At 57.1% G+C, this 23,824-nt stretch overlaps 1 protein-coding gene across 1 annotated transcript; it reads left to right on the top strand.

Moving 5' to 3' along the window:
* Positions 1-2,679: 2,679 nt before the first annotated feature.
* GPX8 (glutathione peroxidase 8 (putative)) lies at positions 2,680-8,008 on the top strand. The gene is made up of 3 exons (XM_028527261.2): positions 2,680-3,056; positions 3,617-3,878; positions 7,474-8,008. Exons 1-3 carry the CDS (start codon positions 2,853-2,855, stop codon positions 7,635-7,637), a joined length of 630 nt encoding a protein of 209 aa, XP_028383062.1. The 5' UTR covers positions 2,680-2,852; the 3' UTR covers positions 7,638-8,008.
* Positions 8,009-23,824: the final 15,816 nt, after the last annotated feature.

The following is a 23,824-nucleotide window of genomic DNA, read 5'->3' as shown; positions in this document are numbered from 1 at the left end:
GTCTGCCCGGCAAAGCCCGTATCTGTGAGTCGTCCGTGCAATTTTTTTAAAATTTCCAACAACATTTTTAAGTGAAAAATTAGGATAACGCATAAAAACAGCAGTGTGCTCTAGCACGGAGGATTTCTCTTCCTGGTTCGTGCTGGTACCCGGAGCCCCCCGCCACAAAGCACCCCCGCTGGGCCCCCGAGGGAGTCACACGGGTGGGGTTTCCGGACGAAACACACCTTGGGTTCTGTTCGCAAGGTCCCCGCAGAACTCGGGCTCGGGACCAGTCATTTTCCAACCACAACCACAGCCTCGCCAATGACACAGAGACCTCCACGAGGGAGAGAGCAAGACGAAGAAGGCTCAGGGCGGACGTGGCCCCCAGAGTGTGAACCGCCCGCCCCCGAAGGAAAACCGGCCGGCTTGGGCCGGGGACGCTCTGCCCACGCGTGGCCCCCGGGGCTGCCCTCCGCCCACGGGGCGCCCCCACCCCACCGCTCCGCGGGCTCGGGCCAGCAGGCGCCGCGTGGGCCGAGGAGGGCCCACGGGGGAGGAGCTGCCAGGGAGGGCCTCAGGTGTGGGGGAGGCAGGCAGACATTGCTCCTACACGAGGTCCCCGGCAGGGGCGGGGTGGGGGGGACAGCTGTCCCGCTGCCTCCGATCAGACACTCGGGGCGCACGCCCCACCCCGTCTCTCAGTCCCCTCGGGGCCACTGAGAGCAGAGTCCTGGGAGGGTCCGCTCAGTCTCTGCCCCCAGCACGCGCCCCACGTGCTCCTTGGTTTCTGTCCACGGGACTCGCGTCACAGCTCCGGCCTCCACGACCCAGAGTTGAGTGTGCTCATTCGTCACGTCAGCCTCTGGGAACTAGTGCGCAGCCCTTCTCGGGGGGGGGGGGCCCCCAGGGGAACTCCGCCTCATCTCCTTGGTGACGGGGTCTGTCCGGTGCTGGAAGACGCGGGGGAGGGCGCTTTACCCAAACTGCCCGCAGCCGGAGGAAGCGGGCACTTGTTTTCTTCCTCACACGGAGTTGGAGAAGGAAGGTTCCGGCTTCAGCAAGGACAAGCTGGGCAAGGACATCGGCCCCAGGCCCCAGGTGCAGGCCGTGTGCACCCCCACCCCGTACACAGCCCACAGTGCACAGACGGCCACCCAGAGCCACCCGCCCAGGCTGAGCCCACGGGTCCCCCCAGCCTGCGCTTACAGGACTGCTGCGGGTGCTGGGCCTGAAGGTCTGTGCGCCCCCACAAGAACTCACGCTGAAGACCTAGCCCCCCCACCGCCACCCCATAACAGTGTTAGGAGGTGGGGCTTCTGGGGGGGTCAGGTGGTGAAGGCGGAGCCCTCATTCATGGGAGTAGGGCCCCCATGCCAGAGACCCCCAGAGCTCCCTGGCTCCTTCCAGCTGGTGAAGACACACGGGGAGTCTGCACTCCGGAACACAGCCCTCGCCTGACCCCGCAGATTGGGGACCCCGACCTCAGCCCGCCCGCCAGCCTGCAGACCGTGAGAGATGCGCTCCTGCTCCTTGGCCACGCGGGCTGCGGAGTTTTGAGACAGCAGCCCACGTGGCTAGGACAGCGCCTGTTCTGCCTCTCCCATCCCCTTCCTCTCCTCCACTGCGCGGCAGACGCCCGCAGACCAGGCGCTTTGTCTTTCCTCTCGCTGTCCTCCGGGTACAGGACACCTGTTGGCACCCAAAGGTTCCCTAGCAAATAAACGGGGGGACCGCTCCCTTCAGGGCCTCGGACTGGAAGGTCACAGGGGACTTAGGAAGGAACCCGGGGCCGGGAGACAAACCACCTCCTTCCCTTCTCCTCCTTCTTCGCTGGAAAGAATGGCTGTCGGATCCGCAGGGGGCGTAATGACGCGTGTCTGCAGGACCCGGGAGCGCGGTGAGCGGAGCAACACCTGTCCCTGCAGCATTCCAAGCGCCCATGGCTGGGGCCAGGTCAAGGGCACTGAGAAGAGCCACCACACTTCCCCAACCCAACCGACACCGCCCAGCTACCTAGGGAAGGCGCGACAAAGGGGAAAAGCGCTCCCAAAGTGGACGGGCGGGCATTTTCAGCATTTTCGGGGCTTCCCGACAGGGAGAGCAGCAGGTGGACCGCCCCGTGGTCTCCCCGCACCCGGCTCCACCCCCACGGGCTCATTTCTGGCCTCATGCTGTTCAAGTGTTATCAGCGCCTTGGGAGGATGTTTCTTTATTGTTTCATTTAATGTTTCTCTTTTTTTTAACTCATTCTGGAGAGAGGGGAAAGAGAAAGGAAAAGAGAGAAACTTTTTAAAGGCGCCCTTGCTCACTCTTTGTGCTGGGTTCGCCCGGCACTGCCTTAGCGAGGTGCGTCAGGGTAGGCAGCCTTTCGGCTGTTTTCCTGCCCTTCCCTCTACGGGTCCCTTGAACTCACGGAGCCTGTTGAACGTCCATCCACATAAAATCCGGGCCCTGCGGGCCCCACGTCCCGTTGCAGCTCTGCCCTCTGACCTGCTTGCTGCTCTGGGTGCAGGGGCCGGGCCCTCTGCGGCGAAGCCCCGGCGGCCGCACGGCGCACGAGCGCCACCTGCCGGTGAGAGGACGTCTGCGGGGAGGGTGGCGGAGAGCAACCCAGCACGTCCGCATTTCTCCTGCAGAAGCTGCAGCTGCCATCAGAAGTACGTGGCCTTCTTTCTGCTCTCTGCCTCCTTGGAACCCCCTTCCCGCTCTGCGGAGGGTCTTCCTGCACCCCCCACGCCCCGCCCCCACAGGGAAATGAGCTAGTCGGTCCTTGCTGGGTTTCCGCTACACGCGGGGTTTCGAGTTTCAGCTCCTCCTCGAATTCCAGCGCGCGGAGGCGCCTTCGCCGGGAGCCCGAGCCCTGCAAGATGGAGCCTCTGGCCGTGCACCCCGGGCGGTGCTCGGGGCCCAGGGCGCGGGTGTTCGCCGTGCTGCTGTCCATGGCGCTGTGCACCACGACGCTCTTTCTCCTGCAGCGGAAGTTCCTGAAGCCGCGGGCCAACAGCTTCTACGCCTTCGAAGTGAAAGACGCGAAAGGAAGACCCGTGTCTCTGGAAAAGTTTAAAGGCAAAGTAAGTCGCCTCCTCCGACTTTTATTGCCTTTTTTTTGTTGTTGTTCGGCCACGTTCTCCGTGTGCTCTCGTACTGGAACCGATTTTCTCGGTTAGACGCTTGTGTTATCGTTTATAATACAGGAATGGGATTGATACATCACTTTAGCCATCTCAGTTTTTGTGCTTCTAATTGATAACCTCTGATGATCTCAACTGCTTTCTTTAGTGTTTTCACGGATGTGCTGAACTAACTACTTGAAGTGGTTTAGGGGATTCTCCTATGCAGTTTGCAATGTGAACATGGAGACATTAACCAAACAACAGGAATGTATTATGTGTTGTGTTTTTTTTTTTTAATAAACCATCGCGAGTCCCTGGTGCTTTTTGAAAGGCGTCTCAGCCAGGCACCCCGGTTACCATGTTGAGTACAGCCGGGTGTGCCTAGAAGTCCGAAATAACCCCCTCTCCTAGGCTGTATTCCTCTCTGCCCAGACAGTGTAGGGTTTTTAACCACCGGCAGGATTCTCGGGCTGTTTCTTCGCCTCACTTTCCGGCCGGGTTTGCTCTTTTTCCCGGAGGTCACGCTGGTGGCCAACGTGGCCAGCGAGTGCCAGCTCACAGACCAGAACTACGGGGCGCTGCAGGAGCTGCACCGAGAGTTCGGGCCCTTCCACTTCAGCGTGCTGGCCTTCCCCTGCAACCAGTTCGGGGAGGCGGAGCCGCGGCCCAGCCAGGACGTGGCGGCCTTCGTGAGGAGCAACTACGGGGTCACCTTCCCCATCTTCCACAAGATTAAGATTCTGGGACCCGAGGCGGAGCCTGCCTTCAGGTTCCTCGTTGGTGAGTCTGGCCTCCCCAGTGTAACGTTGCGCGTTGCTTTTCCCTTGTATTTTTTTAATATGTTTTATTGATTATGCTAATACAGTTGTCCCCTTTCCCCTCCACCCTGCACTCCCCCTCCACCCACATTCCACCCTTTAGTTCATGTCCATGTGTCATACTTGTAAGTCCTTTAGCTTCTACATTTCCCACACTATTCTTGCCTTCCCCGTCTATTTTCTACCTACCATCTATGCTACTTATTCTCTGTACCTTTTCCCCTCTCTCCTCCTCCCACTCCCCTGTTGCTAACCCTCCATGTGATCTCCATTTCTGTGGTTCTGTTCCTGTTCTAGTTGTTTACTTAGTTTGCTTTTGTTTTTGTGTTAGGTATGGTGGTTGCTTTTCCTTTTTAAACAAGTGTATCCAAAGCAGGCTTTCCAGTTTCATTTGAAATGTTTTAGTGGGGAAGTTTTATAAGACGACCAACGAGCCGGAATTTCATCCTGTTGGACTTTCTAGAAGTTTGGCTTTCCCGAAATCTATGTTTGAACGCTGGGACGCTGAACATTTGAATGCTGGGAATGGCAAAATAGATCTGGCCCACCGAGTTTTATTCCTGATGATCATTTTACTGAAAAACACACTGGAAGCGTGGGCATAGCTATTTTCATGGGGCGTCTTCTCCCTCACCTCAGTAGCCTCTGGGGAGGCGTCCCCCACCCCCACTGGTAAGGGGGCCCCTCTTCACGCACAGGCAGGGCGCTGTGGCTCCATCCTCCCTGCGGTGGCCATGTGGTGCCTCACTTCTGAGCTGGCCTCAAGGATGAGTAATACTCAGTTTGCTGAGGTTTTGCTAAAGTTCAAAACAAAATATAAGGATTCTTTTAGGAAGCAGTGTTGGTCTAGTTTTACAATTAGGCCACTGGCTGCAGAAATCCTAGGTTTTGCCAGGGTCAGTCAGCCTGAAGGGAGTGAGGGTCAGTGGCTGGGCATGCGCCTGGGCCCCGGTCCGCTCTGTTGCTCTGCTGTGTGTCTTCAGGCACACGACCGAACTCCTCTGTGCCTGGTGCCTCGTGTGTGAAACTGTAACCGGAAAAGACACCGGCGTTCGGGCTGCTTGTCACTACCAAACCCAATAAGCAGTGACAGCGATTGAATCTTTTATGGGCGCTTTATTCAGATGGCCGGCAATCCGAGAAGATGGCGGGTTCATACCCTAACAAACCATCTTACTCTTTCTTTCCTGGCCAGATCTTTTATAAGGGGGTGGGGGAGGGCAAACAAGGTGTCAGCGAAAGCCTTTCAAAATCAACAGTTGCCTCCAAGGGGGAAGCGTGGTCGCTTGCTTCTTCCTGGTACAGATGTCTCCGGGAGGTCAGCTGCTTATTCTCAAGGGGCAAGGATGGGCCTGATCTGTAGTTACTGAAACAAAAACTTAACGTACACATGACTTGCTAGATTTATGACTATTTACCTTGAGCTAAATTTTCCCAAGTCTTAAGCCCCTATCAAAACGAGAGCGTCAGTATCGCCTGCCTCCTAAGACCGTGTGGAGGAGCGTGTTAATAGTGAGAGGAGGGCCGCACACACCGCTGACCCTGGGTCGGACACCGTCCTAAAGGACGCCCATGCCGAATCTCCCCGCTCCCGTTGTCCCTGCTGCGGGTCCCTGGAGTTCTTCATCCGGCCAGGACGCTTCCGTCCCACACACCAGCAGAGGGCGCTCCAGGTGCGCCGCGGGAGAGAGCAGCCAGCACAGGTGCCCGTGAGTCTCGCAGTCACCGCCGCGGGGTGCTGGGGCACCGTCGCCCCTGGGTCCTGGGACCCTCCATCCCTACAAAGGTTCTCAAACCCCACTGTCCCCATGGGGGTCGCAAAGGTCACGTGATGTTAGCTGTTAGCGCGTCCCGGAGCCAGGTGACGATGGCCCAATTACAATCAGGCCTTTTCAGTGGGCCCACCTGGGCGTGACCGAGCCTGGTGCAGGTGTGCCGGCTGCCCAGGGGCCTGGGTGAGGAGGCAGGTGGGGGCGCATCCCGGCCCAGTGGCCAGACCTGTGCGGAGGGGCTGCAGCCACGGTCGGGGGCCGGGGGGCCGGGGGCAGCGGCAGCTCACTGGCACACAGGTGGCGCCCCAGCTGGAGAGAGCCGTGCCCTGGACACGTTTTCTGCTGTGGAAAGCGGCTGTTCTGGGACGACCCGAGGAAGGCTTTGAGGCCGTGCTCTGCCCCCGCTGAGTCGCCGATGCTTGCTTCAGCAGGCGCTACTTCTAAGGATGGAGGAACCGATGTAAACGCTCGGCACGCGTGCAAAGCAAAGCGTGCAGAAGTAGGCATTGGGCCACATCTTACTGGTTCCGGCCTACGCTCCCTCGTGGGCTCTCGCCCACCTTGAACGCCTCCCGGCGGGGTGTCCTCGCAGCCGCTTGCTCCCTGTTTCCAGAGGAGGCAACACGGTTCCTCCCCTCCCCCCTCCACCTCCTCCCTACATCGCTGCCCCGGCTTCTGAGCCCAGTGGGTCTTGGCACCTGACTCCCCATGGGTCCCTTCTCCTCCTCCTTGGCAGGTGGCCCTTGTCCATCCACCCTTAACCCTATGGGTGCTCAGGGTTCTCCCTAAAACCCACTGGCCCCTTCTCACTCCATCTCCGGTCCCTGAGTGAGCTGTGTCTCCTAAGCCCCGAAACCACAAACCCAGAGGCCCCTCCGATCAGGCGTCCTACAGACACCGAGTCCCGCACGGACAGGGAAGAGCTGGCCCTCCTCCTCCCCACGCCAGCTGGCTCCGCCCTGTGCCCTGTGGAGGTGGCAGAGCCTGGGCTGGGGACAAGGTCCCCAGGTGGCTCCCGGCTCTGCCCCCCGCTAGCTCTGGGATCTGGAGTCCAGGCCCCCACTTTTCTCATCTGCAAAATGGGGGTGATGATAGTGACACCCGCTGGCAGGGGTGCTGCAGAGGGTGCAGGAGGGACCCACTCGGAGCACTGAGCCCCCATCACTGGGCGCAGGGTGGGCACTCGGTCGATCTTAGCTGTGATTGCGGTTTTCCTCGTGTCAGTCGGTAATAATGCACGTAACCCCCTGGATATAAACGGGAAAACCCACCTCTTATATGTCAATTCAGATGCATCGAAAGGATGTCACAGTTTCTCAAAATAATATGATTTAGCACTTACCATTTTCAGCTGTGGAATATGTCACTATGTTAAAAACATAGGTATGTTTCATATGAAAAGCGATCCCCCCATTCCCTTTACAAAGGACTTCTAGAATATCATTTTATCTTTAAACATGCCAGGAAACTGGAAGTTTTCAGTGAGTGGCAATATAAACTTTGTGTTGTTTAGAGCAACAGATCTGAGGTAAGCCGCTTCGTGACCCTGGGTGGCAGAATCGTGCGTTAGTGGAGTCTCCGCATGTGTGTACAGGACCTGCCCCTCAGACCTCGAGTTCTGCTTCATTCGGGGTTGTGCTCTCTGTCCTGTTTTGCTGTGGTGGCACCTCCCCCCCACCCCCCAGGACTTGTTTCTGAAGTTGTCACCCGTGCAGACCCTGAGAGAATTGGAAATCTCGGCAAAGAATAGAATCACACTCGTGAAAATATATTCTGACTTTGCAGATTCTTCCAAGAAGGAGCCAAGGTGGAACTTCTGGAAATACCTGGTCAACCCCGAGGGCCAAGTCGTGAGGTCCTGGAGGCCCGAGGAGCCCGTCGAGGCCATCAGGCCTGAGATAGCGGATCTGATTCGACAGATGATCATTAAGAAAAGGGAGGATCTCTGACAACGCCGGGGCCTCACTCCAGTGTGGCGGCCAGCACACGGGGCCGTCTCCCTGAGGGTCTGCTCTTGTTCTAGGTGCTCCGACAACCACGCGTGGCGCTGACAGATGGTTTTCTGTCACCGTGCCAGTGATGGTGATGAACGTCTCCACCACAGGGACGTTGCCCGAAGCCCAAAGAATCAAAACGAAACACACTCCAGACTCCATTTGACTGCACCAAACTATTCAGAATACACAGTCACCACTCTGCCCCAAGAGCCTGTTGTTCAACTTGACCTCTCCTAGGAGCGTCCTGGATGGACACACCAGCACGCTAGACCACTGAGGCCACAACCCTGGGTGCGACTGACCCGTCCACAGCAGCCCACTGTAAAGGACTATTTTTATGTAATAAAACACAAAATAAACATTGTGAAATGTATATACGCATAGATCCGTATCCTTACATATTTTTGTCTTTTTCATATACAGGATTTTGTTCGTTCATCTTTTGGGGACAAGTTCATAGTAGGTTTTACTACATCCGGCCAAAGAGTCATTTATAAATGACATTATCATAACATTTGAAAAAGCCTTCATTATTTTTTTAAGATCTTGTTTATTTATTTTTAGAGAGGGGAAAGGGAGGGAGGAAGAGAGGGAGAGAAACATCAGTGTGTGGTTGCCTCTCGCATGCCCCCAATGGGGGACCTGGCCCACAACCCAGGCATGTGCCCTGACTGGGAATCGAACCGGCGACCTTTTGGTCTTCAGGCCAGCACTCAATCCACAGAGCCACACCAGCCAGAGCCATCATTTTCAATATTTATTATTTTCCGGGAGAAACTCAAATTCCGTGAGTACAGTATTAACAGTTGAGTCGGTATATCTGAGTGGAAATCCCAAGTGTAAGAAAAAGACCATCAGTCTACGATGGTTGAACTTGAATCCTTATTGGTGATCTTTGGCTGCTGACCTATTCAGACTAGACTAGCCACTTGGAGAAAGAACTCAATGCTACGTCATCCTGGTGGCTGAAATCCTAAGGGTCACCCCCAAAGCGCCAACGCTCTTCATGGAAAGAGGGGAGCAACTGCAGACGCCCTGAACTGAGCCTCTTGGGGACACAGGAAACTTTCTACCCCCCCCCCCCCCCCCGAGTCCCGACCTTTCTGTCTGTCAGCCGCATCATCATCGGCCAGCAAAGCGACGGGCCAAGTTGGTGGAGGAGAGCCGTGGCCCTGTGGAATAGTCCTCTCATGGGAGAGCTGGACGGGAAGGCGGGAGCGGGAGTGTGGAAGGGGACACACAGGCCTGCAGACCTTGGCGAGGAAGGAGGACGGTCCGAACGGCTGCGGGCTGGCTCCCAGCCCCCGGCCGGCTCACGCAGGGGCAGACGCCCCCTTGCGGCGGTGAGAGTGCGCGCAGGTGCGCTGAGTCGGCGGGCCCGGCGGTGAAAGAGTCGAAGGCGGAGCCTAGGAGGGTCCGCACCTGCGTGTCCCCGCGCCTTCTCGAGGCTCTCGGAGCGCACGGGCTGTGTTTGGAAAGCCGGGCCTTCACACGCGGGGACAGAGCCGGGCTGTCCGGTCCCTGCATCCCGCTCACTGGCGGCGAGTCTCCAGTGGGTGGAGCAGCGAGGGGGACGGCGAGTCTCCAGTGGGTGGAGCAGCGAGGGGGACGCTCTGCCCGCGTTCGCCCTCAGCTTGGTTCCCTCTCTGCCGTGGAGGAATCCGGCTCTAACGCCTGCCTGCCCCGCCTGGAGACTGCCCGCCACCCTCCTCCCCGCTCTCCTCTTCCTGCTGTTCAGGGCCTGGGCTGCTGGGGCCCTCCCGGCCGAGGGAGGCGTGGCCGCTGCTGTTGCCACGGCTGCTGCCATCGCCAAACCCCCACCCACCCCTCCACGGCGCGGAAGAGCACCTGGGGCACCACCTGCAGGGCCGCCCACCCTTTCCCCCCAGCTGCCCGGGGCCCTCCCTGTCTCCCCCCACCCCCCTCCCGTGGAAACACTTTCCGGATGCGTGTCCTCCGTTTCCTCCTTACCCACGACCCCTTCCCTCTGTTTACGTGATTTCATTCCTCCCCTCCTTTCTCATCAGCGCGACGGTTTGCAGCTGGAGAACGGCTTTAAGCACCCATTGTCTTTACTGAGTGCGAATGGTGGCGTTTTGTGTCTTCGCTTCAGCTTACATTAAAACAAAAGGCCAAACCTTCTGCATTCTGTAGATTTTATTTTCATCAAAAGCTGAGTTTTTATGAAAAAAATAACATGTTGAAATTTAACCTTTAAAAACACAAGATGAAAGCGATATTCACACAGAAGCGGTATTCACACACAAAGATGCTGCAAACGGAGTGATACTGGCCACCACCGAGAGGGGGTGAGATTGTGGAACAGCAAGATGCATAAGGATGAAATTACAGGCTTTTTCTTCGCCCACGGTTCTAGAATGTTGACATTTAAATAAGGTAAGAATAAAAATTGCTTCACCAATGACTTACAACCCAGTGAGGAGAGCCTGGGGTCTATTTCTCACGCCCCTTCAAGGGGGGGGGACGCGTCACCCAAACCCCCCGGCCAGCTCCCCGCACCTGCGGCCGGGCCCACGGCACGCGCTCCGTGTCAGGCCCAGCCCAGCCGGCTCTGTTCCTGGGCTCCGAGTGGCCTCATGGGAGTGAGGGAATATTTATTTATTTATTTGTTTGTTTAAGATTTTATTTATTTATTTTTAGAGAGGTGAAGGGAGGGAGAAAGAGAGAGAGAAACATCAATGTGAGGTTGCTGGGGGCCATGGCCTGCAACCCAGGCATGTACCCTGACTGGGAATCGAACCCGCAACGCTTTGGTTCTCAGCCTGCGCTCAATCCACTGAGCTACGCCAGCCAGGGAGTGAGGAAATATTTAAAATTGCATTGTACAGTCCATGCTCCCCTCCACAAGCTAAAGCTCGTGCTCACTTCCAAATATGAGTCTGTGACCTTGCTGAAGATGAGGGAAAAAATGAGGCTCATTTTCCAAATCATTCCACCCCAGCCCACACCTGCACCCCAACACCCCAACTGTCTCGACAGGTCGACTGGAAACGCCTCCGTCTGGCAGGCTGCCCCAGTCCCCCGCAGCAGGCACGCACGTGGCTAGAGAATAATGCCAACGCTGTGCGGAGGCCGCCCACCTACCTGGTGGCAGACCACCGAGACAGCTGAAACCTTGGGGAAACATTTCAGGCTTTTATTCCAAATTGTCATTAGATTCTAAGCTTTTTAGTTAAAATAAATATTGAGCCTCGGCTGGTGTGGCTCAGTGGATTGAGCACTGGCCTGTGAACCAAAGGGTCACTGGTTCCATTCCCAGTCAGGGCACATGCCCAGATTGCAGGCTAAGTCACCAGCAGGGGGTGTGTGAGAGGCAACCACATGTTGATGTTTTTCTCCCTCCCTTCCTCTCTCTAAAAATAAAGACAATCTTTTTAAAAATAAAAAATAAAATAAATATTGAATTTCACAAACATTTTAATACTGCCTACAAGTATTAGAGACTCCAAATTATTACCTGGGAACTTTTTAAATAACTGGAGGAGCTCCTCTACCATTCTAAAGCTGTCTATTGCATTACAATCGGGTAACTGAACAGCAACCGTTTATATCATGGTACTCACTTGCTGGTTCATAGCAAAAAGTGCGTGTACACACACTGCTTACAGATTTAACTGCACTCGGGTGCTCGTCGTGAATGCAATAAGATAGCAGTTGCGTGTTAGCTGATGTCACTTGCACACCAACCAGCTAACAGTACACTGCCAGCCCATCGCACACAGTGACCCGTGGGCCTCGCTCACCGGCAGAAGAATGTGTCCAGAAGCAAGTGGCAGGGTGGCTGTGGCTGCCGGCCTGACCCAGCGCAGCCAGCTAACAACACACTGCCTGCCTGCCTCGGGCCACCACTGCTCCTCGAGGCCACGAGGCCCCGGAGGCCGCCAGGCTCTCGGTGTGAAACACGGCGGTGGAACCTCGACCTCAGAACAGTGGCACCAAAGAGAACTCACACGCCAAGTGTGTCCCCCCAAAACCGCTGTGAGAAATAACACCAACATTTCACTTAACCTTGTTGAACTGCTCACTCGTGAGGTTTTCCCCATTAAAAGCCTGGACGTGAAGACAGTTCCTGCAGGACAAGCGGGTGCTTGAAGTCGCACTTGACTCTGGTCTTTCCCGTCGCTTCTGTGCGCCGCTCCAAGGCCGGCTGCCCGTGCTCCGCAGTGAAACGCTGAGGTGCCGAGGTGCTAATACTACACAAGCTGGGCACAGGACGAATCTTCAGCTGTGTTTGGGGAAATCGATATTAAAGAACTCAGGGAATTTAAGAACGTACACGCCACGTGAGTGTGTGCCCATGGCAGGCTATTATTCGTCACTGCGTTCTGCACGTGCAGGCGTGCGTCCACGTTACTGTGTCACCCCTCAAGTGGAGAAGAGTCTAAAGAGCAGAAAAGTGAGCGAACGGTGATGCGCTAGAAACGGGAGGCTGTGAGCAGGGGTTAGAAGAGTGCGCGCTGCCAGCCTAGGCAGAGGGGGAGTGAGTGCACGAGGACTGTGCGCGTGGGAGAGATAAGAAAAAAGCGCTTGGATTTGTTTCGTGGTCACTCTGACCACAAGAGGAGGGAGCTAAAGGCCTCCGGGTTCCAAGGAGAAGCGCTGCGTGAAATCAACCCCACAACCACTGCCGTGCTCGCCTGCGCGACGTGGGGATGCCACCGCTGCCCACCAGAGGGCGCCGTCCCGGGTCCCTTGGGGGCGAGCTGCCGGACGCGGTCGGAGGAGCAGGGGCGCGACCCCCGAGCGGTGCATGCCTACCTGACGCATCCAAGCGGCGCCCTTTGCTGTGGAGGCGGAAGCTAAGGCAGCGCCATTCAGATGCAAGGTCCTTACCACTGTTTTTGCCAGGGGTCCTTGGCTCCTGGCCACGTGCGTTTTAGCACGTGATCGGACTCAGAAGTTAATGATACCATGTTTCCATACTTTCAGATCAGCCCGTGCTTCCCACAGCTGCCTTCCTCAGCAGCATTCGTCTGTCCAAGGTCAAATCTAATACAGAAACCGGTGCAAGCGCGGGACACTCACCTGCGCGGGGCGGGGGGGGCGTGCCTTGACTTCGCTCCTCGCGCCTTCGGCGAGCCCCCGCGGGCACGGCCTTCTCTGAAAAGAGGGGTAACGGGGGAGAGAAAAGCCGTTTAGGAAAGTCACGTCAGGTGGGGATGTTTCTAGATCCTCCTCCGCTTTCACTTTTCCAAAGCAACCTCCGGTTGGAGCTAAACTGCGCCAGTCGAAGTCACGGTCGGGGTTCAGAGTCGCGCGCTACCTTTCCGTCCCACACAGGTGTGACGAAGGTGCCCCCCGCACGCGACCCCGTTGGGGGGGCGGGGGGCCTGGGGCCGGGAATGCAAAGCGCCTCCCCCACCCGCAGCCCCTCTTCTTCCGCACGGACCCTCCGCGGGGAGGCGCGCTCCAGCCTCCACGCTCTCAGGGCGGCTCCCGGTGTCCCCGGTTTGTCCCCCACGCCTGCACCAGTCTTGACGCCTAGTCGCCAAACCTCTAGCGTCTCGTATCCCAGAGCGGTCCTGGCTCACCCCGCAGGCCCGGCTCCCCGGCTCCAGTCACTGCTGCCAGAGCGCAGTCCCGGGCACCCTTTAAAGAGCCGGCGGGGCGGCAGCCAGAGCGGGAATCCCCTCTCCGGCTTCCCATTGGCCAGCGCTGAGGTGACGTCAGAGCCGCAGGGCTTCCCCCGAACTACGCAGCGCTGGCTCCGCCCCTCCGGCCAGGCGGCCGTGTGGCCGTGCGGCCCTGCGTCCCCGGTGGCGCGCCCGGGCGCGCCAAGCTTTGCCGCGAACGGTGGCGGGCCGAGCGGGGCCGGGCGCCGGGACCGTCCCCGCCGCGGGGGCCGCGGGGCTTGGCGGGCCGAGAAGCGGGCTCTGGGAGTTCACGCGCTTCCCACGTCCAGAAACCGAGACGTTCCGTTATAACGGGTCCTGACGCCTCTTCCCCGACCCCGTCCTGCCTCGGAGGGGCCGCGGGGGCGGGGGGGCGGTAACTCCGGCCTTCGCTCCTTCGGGGACAGTCCCCGTGCGCGCGCCCCCAGCGCGTCCTCAACGGACGGGAACCCTGTGCTGATGCGCGGGGGCGGGGCAGGGGGCGCTGACTCACGCGCTCGCGGCGTCCTCCCCGCGCGCGCGGCCCGCGGGCCGCGGAGCGCCGGTCCCCAGCAGGTTGGGGACGGAGCCAGCGAAGAGCCAGCAGAAAAACTGGGCAGACTGGGCTGAGTGTTAAGGACCGGCTGACGCCGGGGACTGAGGGAGGGGTCTGCAGGGGCCAGATGGGCGGCCGGACGGCGGGAGGGGAAACTGGGACACCTCGGGCGTCTGGCGGCGGCTTTTCCCTCCACCCGCCCACCCCTGTGTGACTTCGGGGTGCCTTTGCTCTGACGCAGCCTGTGGGTTTGTGCATTTTTCGGGGTGCAGTGTTCGAAGATATCAGATACTCAAGAGTCAGTGATTCAGACAAACAAACAAAGAAACTAAACTCCCTCTCCTTCACGCTGAAAGCAGGAAGAATTGGCACCGAGGCTGGGACCCAATCTCAGGCCAGTTTCCCACCTACAGCGATACAAGTGAGGGAACACGCCGCTCAGGGTAAGTTCATCTGCAAAGGAGACTTATCTCAGCGCCCGATAGTGGAACAGCGCGCGGACTGAACCGCCTCCCAGTTCCACCGCCAGGAGTCCGCTCTCTCTGAGTGCAGCGCGTGCCAAGGAGCGCCCGCTCCCCCTTTGGGAAAATCCTCTCAGCAAACAGTCAGGCTGAGTCAAGTGAAGCACTGGATGGGAGTCCCGCGTATTGTTGATTTAAAGGGTCCGTTTTGCAAATGCCGACTAAAAGCAGCAATACGTTGGAAATAATAGTGAAACTTTTTTTCTTCTGTTTTTAAATACCATTTTACATTTACCAATTTATAAGGACAGGTACAAATAAGGCAGTACTAAAAACCAAATCAATGGACGAGCTTGTAAATCCATGTAAACTGGGGTTTTAAAATCCAAGTTTTTACAAGGACTAAAAACAGTGAATTATTCATTTAGAATTCTCTATCCTACATTCATAAATTCTATTTTAGCCGCTAATTTTACAGCATGTCACACAACCTCCCAATGCCTTTTTCTCTAATGTAAAGTAGAAGATTAGTCAAATATCTTCATTTAAAATGTCACTGCAAGCATGGGCTGCGAACCAAAGCATTGCAAGTTCGATTCCCAGTCAGGGCACATGCCTGGGTTGCAGGCCATGGCTCCCAGCAACCGCACATTGATGTTTCTCTCTATCTCTTTCTCCCTCCCTTCCCTCTCTAAAAATATATAAAATCTTAAAAAATCTTTAAAAAATTAAAAAATAAAATGTCACTGCATTTAAATATCCAAATTGAACTTTAGCATCAGGATGATAAATCAGATCACCCTGGTGCTGTCGGGAGTCGTGAATGCTACAGTGAGTGTCATCAGTGAGCACACTTGCCTCCTTCGATTGAATACAAAAAGGGAAACCCCAGCTTAGCGTGGGAAACCTGGCAGACACCACGTGAACCAAGTAGTCAAACACTGTCACCATAAATGACACATTGACATCGTGCCCAGCCCACCCTACCCCACCCCACCCCACCTGCCATGTGATGCCCTGAGGATGGCATACATCATTTTTGTGGTATTTTGTCCAAAAATACATATCTTGAATTTAATAATGAGAAAATACTAAACAAACGCAAATTGAAGTACATTAAAAAAAATAATTGGCCAATAGCACCCTTCAAAATTGTCAGTTGTGTCCCTGGCTCATGTAGCTCGTGCACCAGCCCAGGAACCAAAGGGTCGCTAGTTCAATTCCCAGTCAGGGCACATGCCTGGCCTGCAGGCCAGGGCAGGCTCCCAGCAGGGGGTGAGCAAGAGACAACCACACACTGATGGTTCTCTCCCTCTCCTCCTCCTTCCCTTCCACTGTCTCTAAAAATAAATAAATAAAATATTTTTAAAATTTTTTAAAAGTGTCCATCATGAAACAAGAGTGAGAAACTGTCACAGGTCAGGAGAAACCAACACTTAGATGCATTGTCAGGCCCTCGATTGACTCCTGGACCAGGACAAAAAGGATACTTGTAAGAAATTGAGCAATATCTTTAGATTATAGAGCAGCCAGCAGTGATGCCAATTTCCCGGTTATAATCCTTGTCTGGATACTGTGGTCACGTTAAATGTGAACATTCACAGAAGCTGGGTACGCAATGGAATCCTTTGTAACATGTTGGTAACTTTCTTCTAAGTCAAATTGTTTCCAAATGCAAACTTAAAATAGTTAACATCACGTGGTCATATAAAAGAAACACCATGGTACAACTGCTTAGGAGAGAGTAGAAACATACAGTAAATATTTTTCTTAATTTCTATCAGCTCATGCCAAACGCCGACGTCAGGTGCGGTGAGTCAGCAGCCTTTGACGACTGGGTTTTGCAGGTGAGTCTGCGAGCCCTGAGAACGAAGAGAAGGCTCCTCCGCCCAGGCCTTTGGGGCTGTTGAGGCGGAGGCGGGAGGAGACGCAGCAGAGCTGCGAGGAGGGAGGAGAGGGCGCATGTGGAGGCGGTTTACTGGACTCCTCCTGTGCGCGTGCGCGGGGAGCCTGGGCAGGTCCCCACCACTGACGGGTGGGCGGGGGTACCCAGGGTTCCCCAGCACCGGCTCTTTTTCAATTACAGGATTACGATCTAAATAACACAGTGTTAGTTATCCAGAGATGGGCGTTGTCCGAGGTGAGCCCTCTCCACCGCCTTCCCCACCCTGCTTCCTCGGGCCCTTCGCTGCGCATGCACACACCGTCCGGGCACCCATCCTATGGAAGGGGCGTCGCACAGCCCTCGTCGGTTGGCACCTCGCCTTTTCCACCTCACTGCATTCCGTTGCTTTTCCAGAAATGCGAAGCGGGGCGCTCCCCACCCCCAATCGCAACGGTCACTCCCGGGCGCGCGCCAGGGACGCGCCAGCCCGCCAGCCCGCCCGCCCCTGTGCGCGCGCCTACCGGACACCTGGGGGCCGTTGGCGTTTCAACCGTCCCACGCGCTCCAGCCAGGTCAGGGGTAGATCCACCGGGCTCCAGCCTGGGTGGGGCAGGGGACACCGGATGGAGTTCCGGGTCTGCACACTGGTGAGGGGACTGGGAAGGGGAGGAAGCCACCGTGTTCCGGATTGATAAACCCTCTGAGCGAGTCTGCTGCACAGGATCCGCAGCTCAAAACAGTGCGGGGAAGGGAGGAAGGAAGGAAGGAAAGAGTCCCTTATCGTTCGGACTACCCGCAGCCTGGGCGGACTCATCCCGCCAGGGTTCGAGCGGTGCAGACGCCTCCGTCGGAAGCACATTGCCTCTGATGACGTGGCTCATTTCCCCAGTTACTAGTGGTTTACCTGTGCACGCCTGTTTTCCTTACTGCCTGGCTTCTAAGCAGAAGGTCAGTCCGTCCACGCCGCGGTTAGCGGAGGTGGATGGTGAAGCTTGCCCTGCCCAAAGCGCGTAAATCAGGTCACGTCACCTCCAAGCACTTACGCCTCTAAAGCATTTTCTTTGCCTTCTCTTGCTCCTTAGGGCTGCTCTTTCCCAGGCCCCTAAAGAGACAAGGGGCTTCCCCGTCGTTCTAGGGAGTGCAAGGAAAACCCCAGACAGGTAACCAGTACAAGCCTGCATGGGTGGACAGAGTCAGGCCCAGGAACGTGGTGCCACTCTAAGGAACCCAGAGGGCTCGGGAATGCCCTGGCCTTGGAAATAAATGTCTTACTACACAGCCTCCCGGCACTGCAGCACAACACAGTCCCAAACAGAGTTGGGAGTCTCATTCCCCTTCTCCCCAAGTCGTCGGTTCCCCCTGCACACACCCTGTCCCCCCCCACCCCGTGCACCGCCTTCCTGGGGCAACCCCGTCTCCCCCTCCCCACTCGCTGCCCCAGTGCAGCTAGCAAAGGCAGCCGCTTCCACCTGTGACGTGGTGATTACACCCGCCCTCTTCCTGACCAATTACAACAGCCTGGCTGACCCCTGGACCCCGGCCCATTCATTTTACATGTCCAGCTGCACACAGCAAGAGCCCGCACCGTGTGAGGCAGTGGGGACCCCGGACAGAGCGGTAAAAAGCCACACACAGCATCGTGCGCTGACCATGTTTCTCCCCTGCCCAGAATCTCTGGATGGGTCCTCCCTAATTAAGTTCCAAATTCTCTAGCTCCATGCAAGTGTTCCCGGGGAGACTCAAGTCAGGGGTGCCCCCTCCTCTGTCCTTGCCTTGCTCCCAAGAGAAGAATTCAGGCGAGAGACCGCGGGTCCAGTGGAAATGAGATGACAAGTTTGTTTATGAAACACACAGCGGCACGAAGCTGCCAGCAGGCGCCGGGCTCGTCTGAGTGCCCCAACGAGGCACTAAAGTATTCATTATGGAGGAAATAAAGTCAGTAAGTTTGTTCTACCCACTTGAGCCAGAAGCTGCAAGCGGGCACCCGGCTAGTCTGAGTGTGCCAGTTTGGGGGGTTCAGGGATTAGATACCTTAGTCAGGTTGTAGGTTCCCCCTCCCCCTCCCCTTTAGACCTTGGGACCATACACAGTGTCAAAGGCTTTCTTTCCCACACAGTGGGAACGACACACACAGAACGTCAAGGGCTCCCCTCCTCTGCGCTATCACGGTTTTTCCCGTGTTGTCCGGAGCGCCTGGCAATCTTATCAGACCCGGCTGAGGACGGCTGAGTCAGCGGGTGAGACGTGTCTCCCTCCCGTTCCCAGCCCCCCGTTTCAAGTTCTTCGCTAGACTGCAGGGGGCAGGGCCCTGCTTTAGTCCCCCCCCCCCCACTCCTTCCCACGCTCCCTCCCAGCTGCCACCTAACGCAAGCCCTGCGCCAGGTAGCAGCTCCCTCCCTCCCAGCACCTCCCACAGCACCACCGGGGCCTCCTGCGGGAGGTGATGGTGATGCCCAGCTCTGCTGCCCGCAGGCCTTCGCTGAGGCTGCCTCGCCTCCGAGCTCTCGTCCCCGCCCTCTCCTGGCTTTCTTGCCCTTGAACTTCCAGTCCCCTTTCCCAGACAGCCTTCTCGAGTTGCCCTGGTGGGAACGCCCTCTCTCCCCCGGGTTCGCACAGCACTTTGTGCCTCCCGTCCGCGTCCTCCAGGTCTTCCCGTTGTCCGAGCACGCTGTGAGCCCCACGAGTGCAGGGGCCGTGCCCGCCCCACCTCCGTGTCCTCTTCGGAGCACGGCTCCGTGCTCTCTGCCTGCACGGCCAGCTCTGCCCAGTGCTGGCCTTCCGTGAACATTTGCGGAACTGATTCTCGCGTGGGATGAGGACCCTGCACAAACCTCGGGGCCAGGACCGCAGCCTCCCGGAGAAAGGCCGCACCGTGACTGCGACCAGAGTGCGTGATAAGCTCAGCTGTGAGGAAACTGTGATTGAAGGAGCCGTGGAAAGAAACGGTGCGTGGGGGAAGGTAGGTGCGGGTCCCCTGGGCCGGCCGCTGGTCGGCTGTGGGACCTGAAACACGTCACCCCCTGCGGGCGCAGGCTGCTCACCTGTGAGCTGCGTTCATCCTCATCTGCTGCACAAATCCGTGCTGGGCACCCAGAGAGAGTGTGAAACCCCGGAAAGTGCAAGCCCTTCCTTTCAGGATAAAGCAAGGGCGCCTGCGTGGCTGCTCTGAAAACTACTCGGGCCCTGGCTGGCGTGGCTCAGTGGACTGAGCGGGGGCTGCGAACCAAAGCATCGCAGGTTCAATTCCCAGTCAGGGCACATGCCTAGGTTGCAGGCCATGGCCCCCAGCAACTGCACATTGATGTCTTTCTCTCTCTCTCTCTCCCCTTCCCTCTCTAAAAATAAATAAATAAAATATTTTTTAAAGAAAAGCAAAACTATGTAGTTTAAAAAAAAGAAAGAAAACTACTCAGATAACAAGCATGCCTCTGGGAAGCACTCATCCAGAGGATGGCACCCTCTGGTTCGAAGCCCACACACAGTAGGTGTCCGACACGTAGTAGGTGGTCCATAAATGCTATATGAGTGCCCACTTACATAATTACAGCTTCCAACCCAGGTTTTAAAGGAAAAATACACTAAATCAGCAGGGACCCCTGAGGGTTATGTCACTAGAAAACATGGAGTCACTGTCACCGAGCAACCTTGGACTTGTGACTTGTGACTTACGCGTCTGTCTGGGGGCTTGCCCTGCAGGTCTGAGCGTGGACACTCTGTGCCCTGCACCCACTCCCACCTGAGACAGGCCTGGGGAAGCAGAATGGACCGGAGCGGGGTGTGGTGGTGGTGGGGGGAACCGGAGGAGCCCGACCCCAGGCCGGACCCCTGGCCCTGCCCTTACCCTGCGGGCTGAGTTCGGGGAAGGTGCTCCTCCTCCCGGAGTCGGGTCATGTGTGAAAGAGCAAGAGAAGGCGGAGGGAGCTTCGACGGTCCCCCCACCACACCTACGGTGCACAAGTGACCCGCCAGGTGACCTCGGCGAGGCAGCCAGGGGCTGGAAAGCTGCCCGGCCCCACAGGCAGCCGCCTGGCACGCTCTCGTCACGCAGACACGCCGCGCGCCGGGTCAGGCCCGCAACACCTGGAAGCGAGTTTTCCAGAGCAAACACGCAGAGCCCCGCAAGGGGCAGCGTGGGGCCCCGAGCCCTGAAGCCGGGGCCGCTGCTTCTGAAGCCAGAGGCCACCGAGTCGGGGGGGCGGGCAGTTTACCGAAAACCTTGCAGAAAGCCGACTGATTGAAAACTCTGTGTTTGTCCCTTCTCGCCTGCTTCACGGCCGCCTGCTCCAGTACCTTCTCTTCCCCCCACCCCCGAGGTTTCCAGGGCCCACTGGTGTGTGATATAGATACACACGTTTGGGGCTGAGGTTTGAGGGGACCCCAGGTACAAGGCAACGAGGTAGCCTCCTGCTGGCCCACGGGCGCTGGCACGAGACTCCTGGCTCAGACATGAAGGACCTTGTCACCCGCAGCCCAGCAGGCAGCCTGAGCCCCAGGCTGGGATCAACTCTCCTTTGCCCGCACACCCCACGGGGACAACCTGAGGGCCCAGACAGGGGGCCCGCCCCCACAGCGGGGCGCAGTGGGGGAGGGGGCCCTTGGCCCGGGGGACCCACTGCTCCCACAGTGAGCAGAGGCCAGCCGGCTCCCTGTCCCAAGGGGGAGGTCACCTCGCCGAAAAGGCTGCTGGTGGCGAGTCTGTTGGGAGACACGGCAGCGGCGAGGAGCGGCCGGGACAGGCACCCTCGGCGCAGTCAGCGGGGCCTGCGGGGGCCCGAGAGGCCTGCGGGGAGCACCTTCGAAAGCAGGTCCTAGGGTGTCTGCTCCTAGTTACTTTTGTTTTCATCGAGTGTTGTCACCGTCTTCAAACTCATAATGACACAACACAGGAGCCAGCTGGCCCTTTGGGTCGTTGGTAACACAGGGGTGTGAGCACCCCACAGGCTTTAGAGCCGGGGGGTGTGGGTTTGGAATCAGCTTTTCCATTTACTTGCTGTGTGGCCGTGGCCGTGGCCGTGGCCTGCGGCAGACCAGGATCCTCACAAGGCCTACGACTCCCTGTCTGATCCCTCTGCACCCTCCTCCCCAGCCGTCCAGGCCCCACGAGGCTCCCTGCATGCTGTCCCCAAGCACCTTTCCTTTCCTTAAAGAAGCCGCGCCCCTTCTCCTTGGGACTCGTGTCTGTTTGGCTGCTGCTGCCCCCTCCACTCTGCCTCCCCTCGTTTCCACTCTGACCCCCGACCTGATTCCTCCTCTACTGACTTGGCAGCCACACCGCAGCCCCCAGGTGCGTGCTGTCGCCGCCGTGCCCTCTGCCCTTCCCGCTCAGGTGGTGAGCTCTGTGACCCACGGCAAAGGAGCTTGGGGTCGCTGTCCTCGTCTCAGCCTCCTTCCCCCACGAGAGCACTGAGAGCTGGAACCGCAGTCTCTGCCTCTCACACCTCGCTCTGGTGGCTGCATTTCCCGGTAAAGCCCGTTGGAGGAGGCCGCAGAGGGTGGATATTAAGAAAGCGGGCCCCGGGGTCGGATTTGGTTACAGAAGCCCCTCTTCTGTTTCCTGGCTGTGGTCCCTTGGGCAAGCACTTCATCTCTCAGCTTTAACTTCCTGGAGAAAACAGGAGCCATCGTGCAACTGTGCGTAAAGGTCTCTCGTCCGCTCGCAGCCCGGTGCTGGCCGCGGTCCGCCCGGGCTCAGCAGCTGCGTCTCGGTGACCGGCGCAGCTGTCTGCGGTCAGCAGGCCCCGCAGCCGGGCCGCCCAGGGAAGCAAGTGTGAGCCACAGGGGTCACTGTAAACCTTCTTACGGCCACTCACAGGAAAGTGAAAATAAATGGGTGAAGTTAAATATTTTATGAAACTTAATATATACAAAACACAACTTCCACATGTAATCCATGTAAAATGTTACTGAGACGTCTTCTCACAGCTCTTCGTATTATCTTCAGAATCCTGTGTCTTCCACAGTCAGCCCCAGCCCCGGGGGCGCTGCCCACCGTGGTGTGAGAGCCCCGAGTCGTAAGCAGCAGCCCCCCAGCCCCCCAGAATGCAGCCCGAGGTCCTGCTCGTTTGGCCCCCTCCAGCTGCCTCACCGAGTACTCACCCACTGGATGCTGTTTGAAGTACTAGAAGGAAGTAATTGCTTCATTCCATGTTTTATTCGATGGAATGGAAAATTTCCTCATGAGACTGGTTAACTGTTAAAGGGATAAATTATCAAGGGGCACTAAATCTTGTGGGGAAAACAGAAATGGACAATTTATATATTATTATCTCAGTGCGGTGTTCCAAAAGAAATCCAGTTAGAGATCGCATGCGTTCTGCCCTGGCTTGTGCGGCTCTGTGGACTCAACACCGGCCTAGAGACCAAAAGGCCTCCGGTTCGATTCCCAGTCAGGGCACACGCCTGGGTTGCAGCAGCCAGGTTCCCGGCTGGGGGCGCGCGAGAAGCAGCCGATGGATGCATCTCTCACACATTGATGTTTCTCTCCCTCTCCTTCTCCCTCCTTTCCTCTGTCTCAAAATAAATAAAATAAAAAAAAAAGAAATCATCTGCATTCATTTCTAGCCAATTTTTTGATGCCACACGTCAAAACTGAAAAGCCGACACGCGGGTCTGCTGCACGACACACGGCCACGGGGGGAGGGGAAGATTCAGAGCAGACGCTCTCGTGGTCATCCGTTAAACTGAAACAAACTTTGTCTTTATTACGCCTGGTCCGCGGGCGCCAGACTTAGCTCCGCCCCATCAGCCCGCGTCCGCTCTGCATTGCAATGCAGTCTCTTTCCTGCAGGTGGCGCTGTGAGCGAGGGAAAGCCGCGGGCGCGGTTCCCAGATTCACTCCAAGAGCTACAGGACGGCCTTGGCCTCGGTGACCCTGACGCCCTGCGTCATCTGAATCGCCCTTTCCCTTTCGTTTGATTCTGTCTCCCTTCTTTTTTGAGATCGAACTTATCGCCTATTATAGCTGCAGCCTTTCCCTTTTCGAGTGAGTTTTTATATTAAGATATTGTTTTCACTGCAAAAACTAGTAGCTAACATCTATTAAAAGCTAACTACGTTCAGCCACTTCCCTAAGCACTTGAATACGTTACAGCGCGCGGATACAAACTTTAGGGTGGAATAAGGAAAGAGGTTATTTTTTTAAAGAACACTGAGCCCCCCCGCCCCCCCCTCAGACTTCACTGGTTTTGCTAGGGAGATTAAGAGTTCATGACCTTGTTTATCTGCCTTTTCCCCTCCCCCCAAACAGCACGTGCGGAGACCAGCTGTGACGTCTGTCTGTAGTACCTGGAGCCTTGACTAAATAAGAGCCTTTATTTTGTTTCCTGCTACCAAGTAGAAAATGAAGATCCCGCCTTAAGGACATTCTCTGCTTTCTGTTAGCAAACACTGAACAGCCCCCACCAGAATCAGACCAAGTTCCGCCGGCCCGATCCACCCGCGCTGTGGAGTCGCAGATGTGGGGGGTCCGGCTCCACACTGCCTGCACCCCCCATGCGCGGGAGGGAGGCCGGGGAACTCTTGCCACCCGCCTCCCAGCCCGCGGTGGGTAACCTGAGCGCGCGGACCTGCTGTGCGTCCCAGGTGCTGCCCGTGTTTGGGGTGTGTGTGTGTGTGTGTGTGTGTGT

This window comes from Phyllostomus discolor, chromosome 3 (assembly GCF_004126475.2).
Source record: "Phyllostomus discolor isolate MPI-MPIP mPhyDis1 chromosome 3, mPhyDis1.pri.v3, whole genome shotgun sequence".
Taxonomy (NCBI): domain Eukaryota; kingdom Metazoa; phylum Chordata; class Mammalia; order Chiroptera; family Phyllostomidae; genus Phyllostomus; species Phyllostomus discolor.
Note: the sequence above shows the minus strand (reverse complement) of the source record. Positions and strands in the feature narration are given on the sequence as shown.

Bases quoted from the DNA above. Each gene is read 5' to 3' on its own strand.
- GPX8 (XM_028527261.2), top strand. From the start codon at position 2,853: ATGGAGCCTCTGGCCGTGCACCCCGGGCGGTGCTCGGGGCCCAGGGCG. The intron at 3,057-3,616 runs GTAAGTCGCCTC...TTTTTCCCGGAG, and splicing joins TGGAAAAGTTTAAAGGCAAA to GTCACGCTGGTGGCCAACGT. The intron at 3,879-7,473 runs GTGAGTCTGGCC...CTGACTTTGCAG, and splicing joins TGCCTTCAGGTTCCTCGTTG to ATTCTTCCAAGAAGGAGCCA.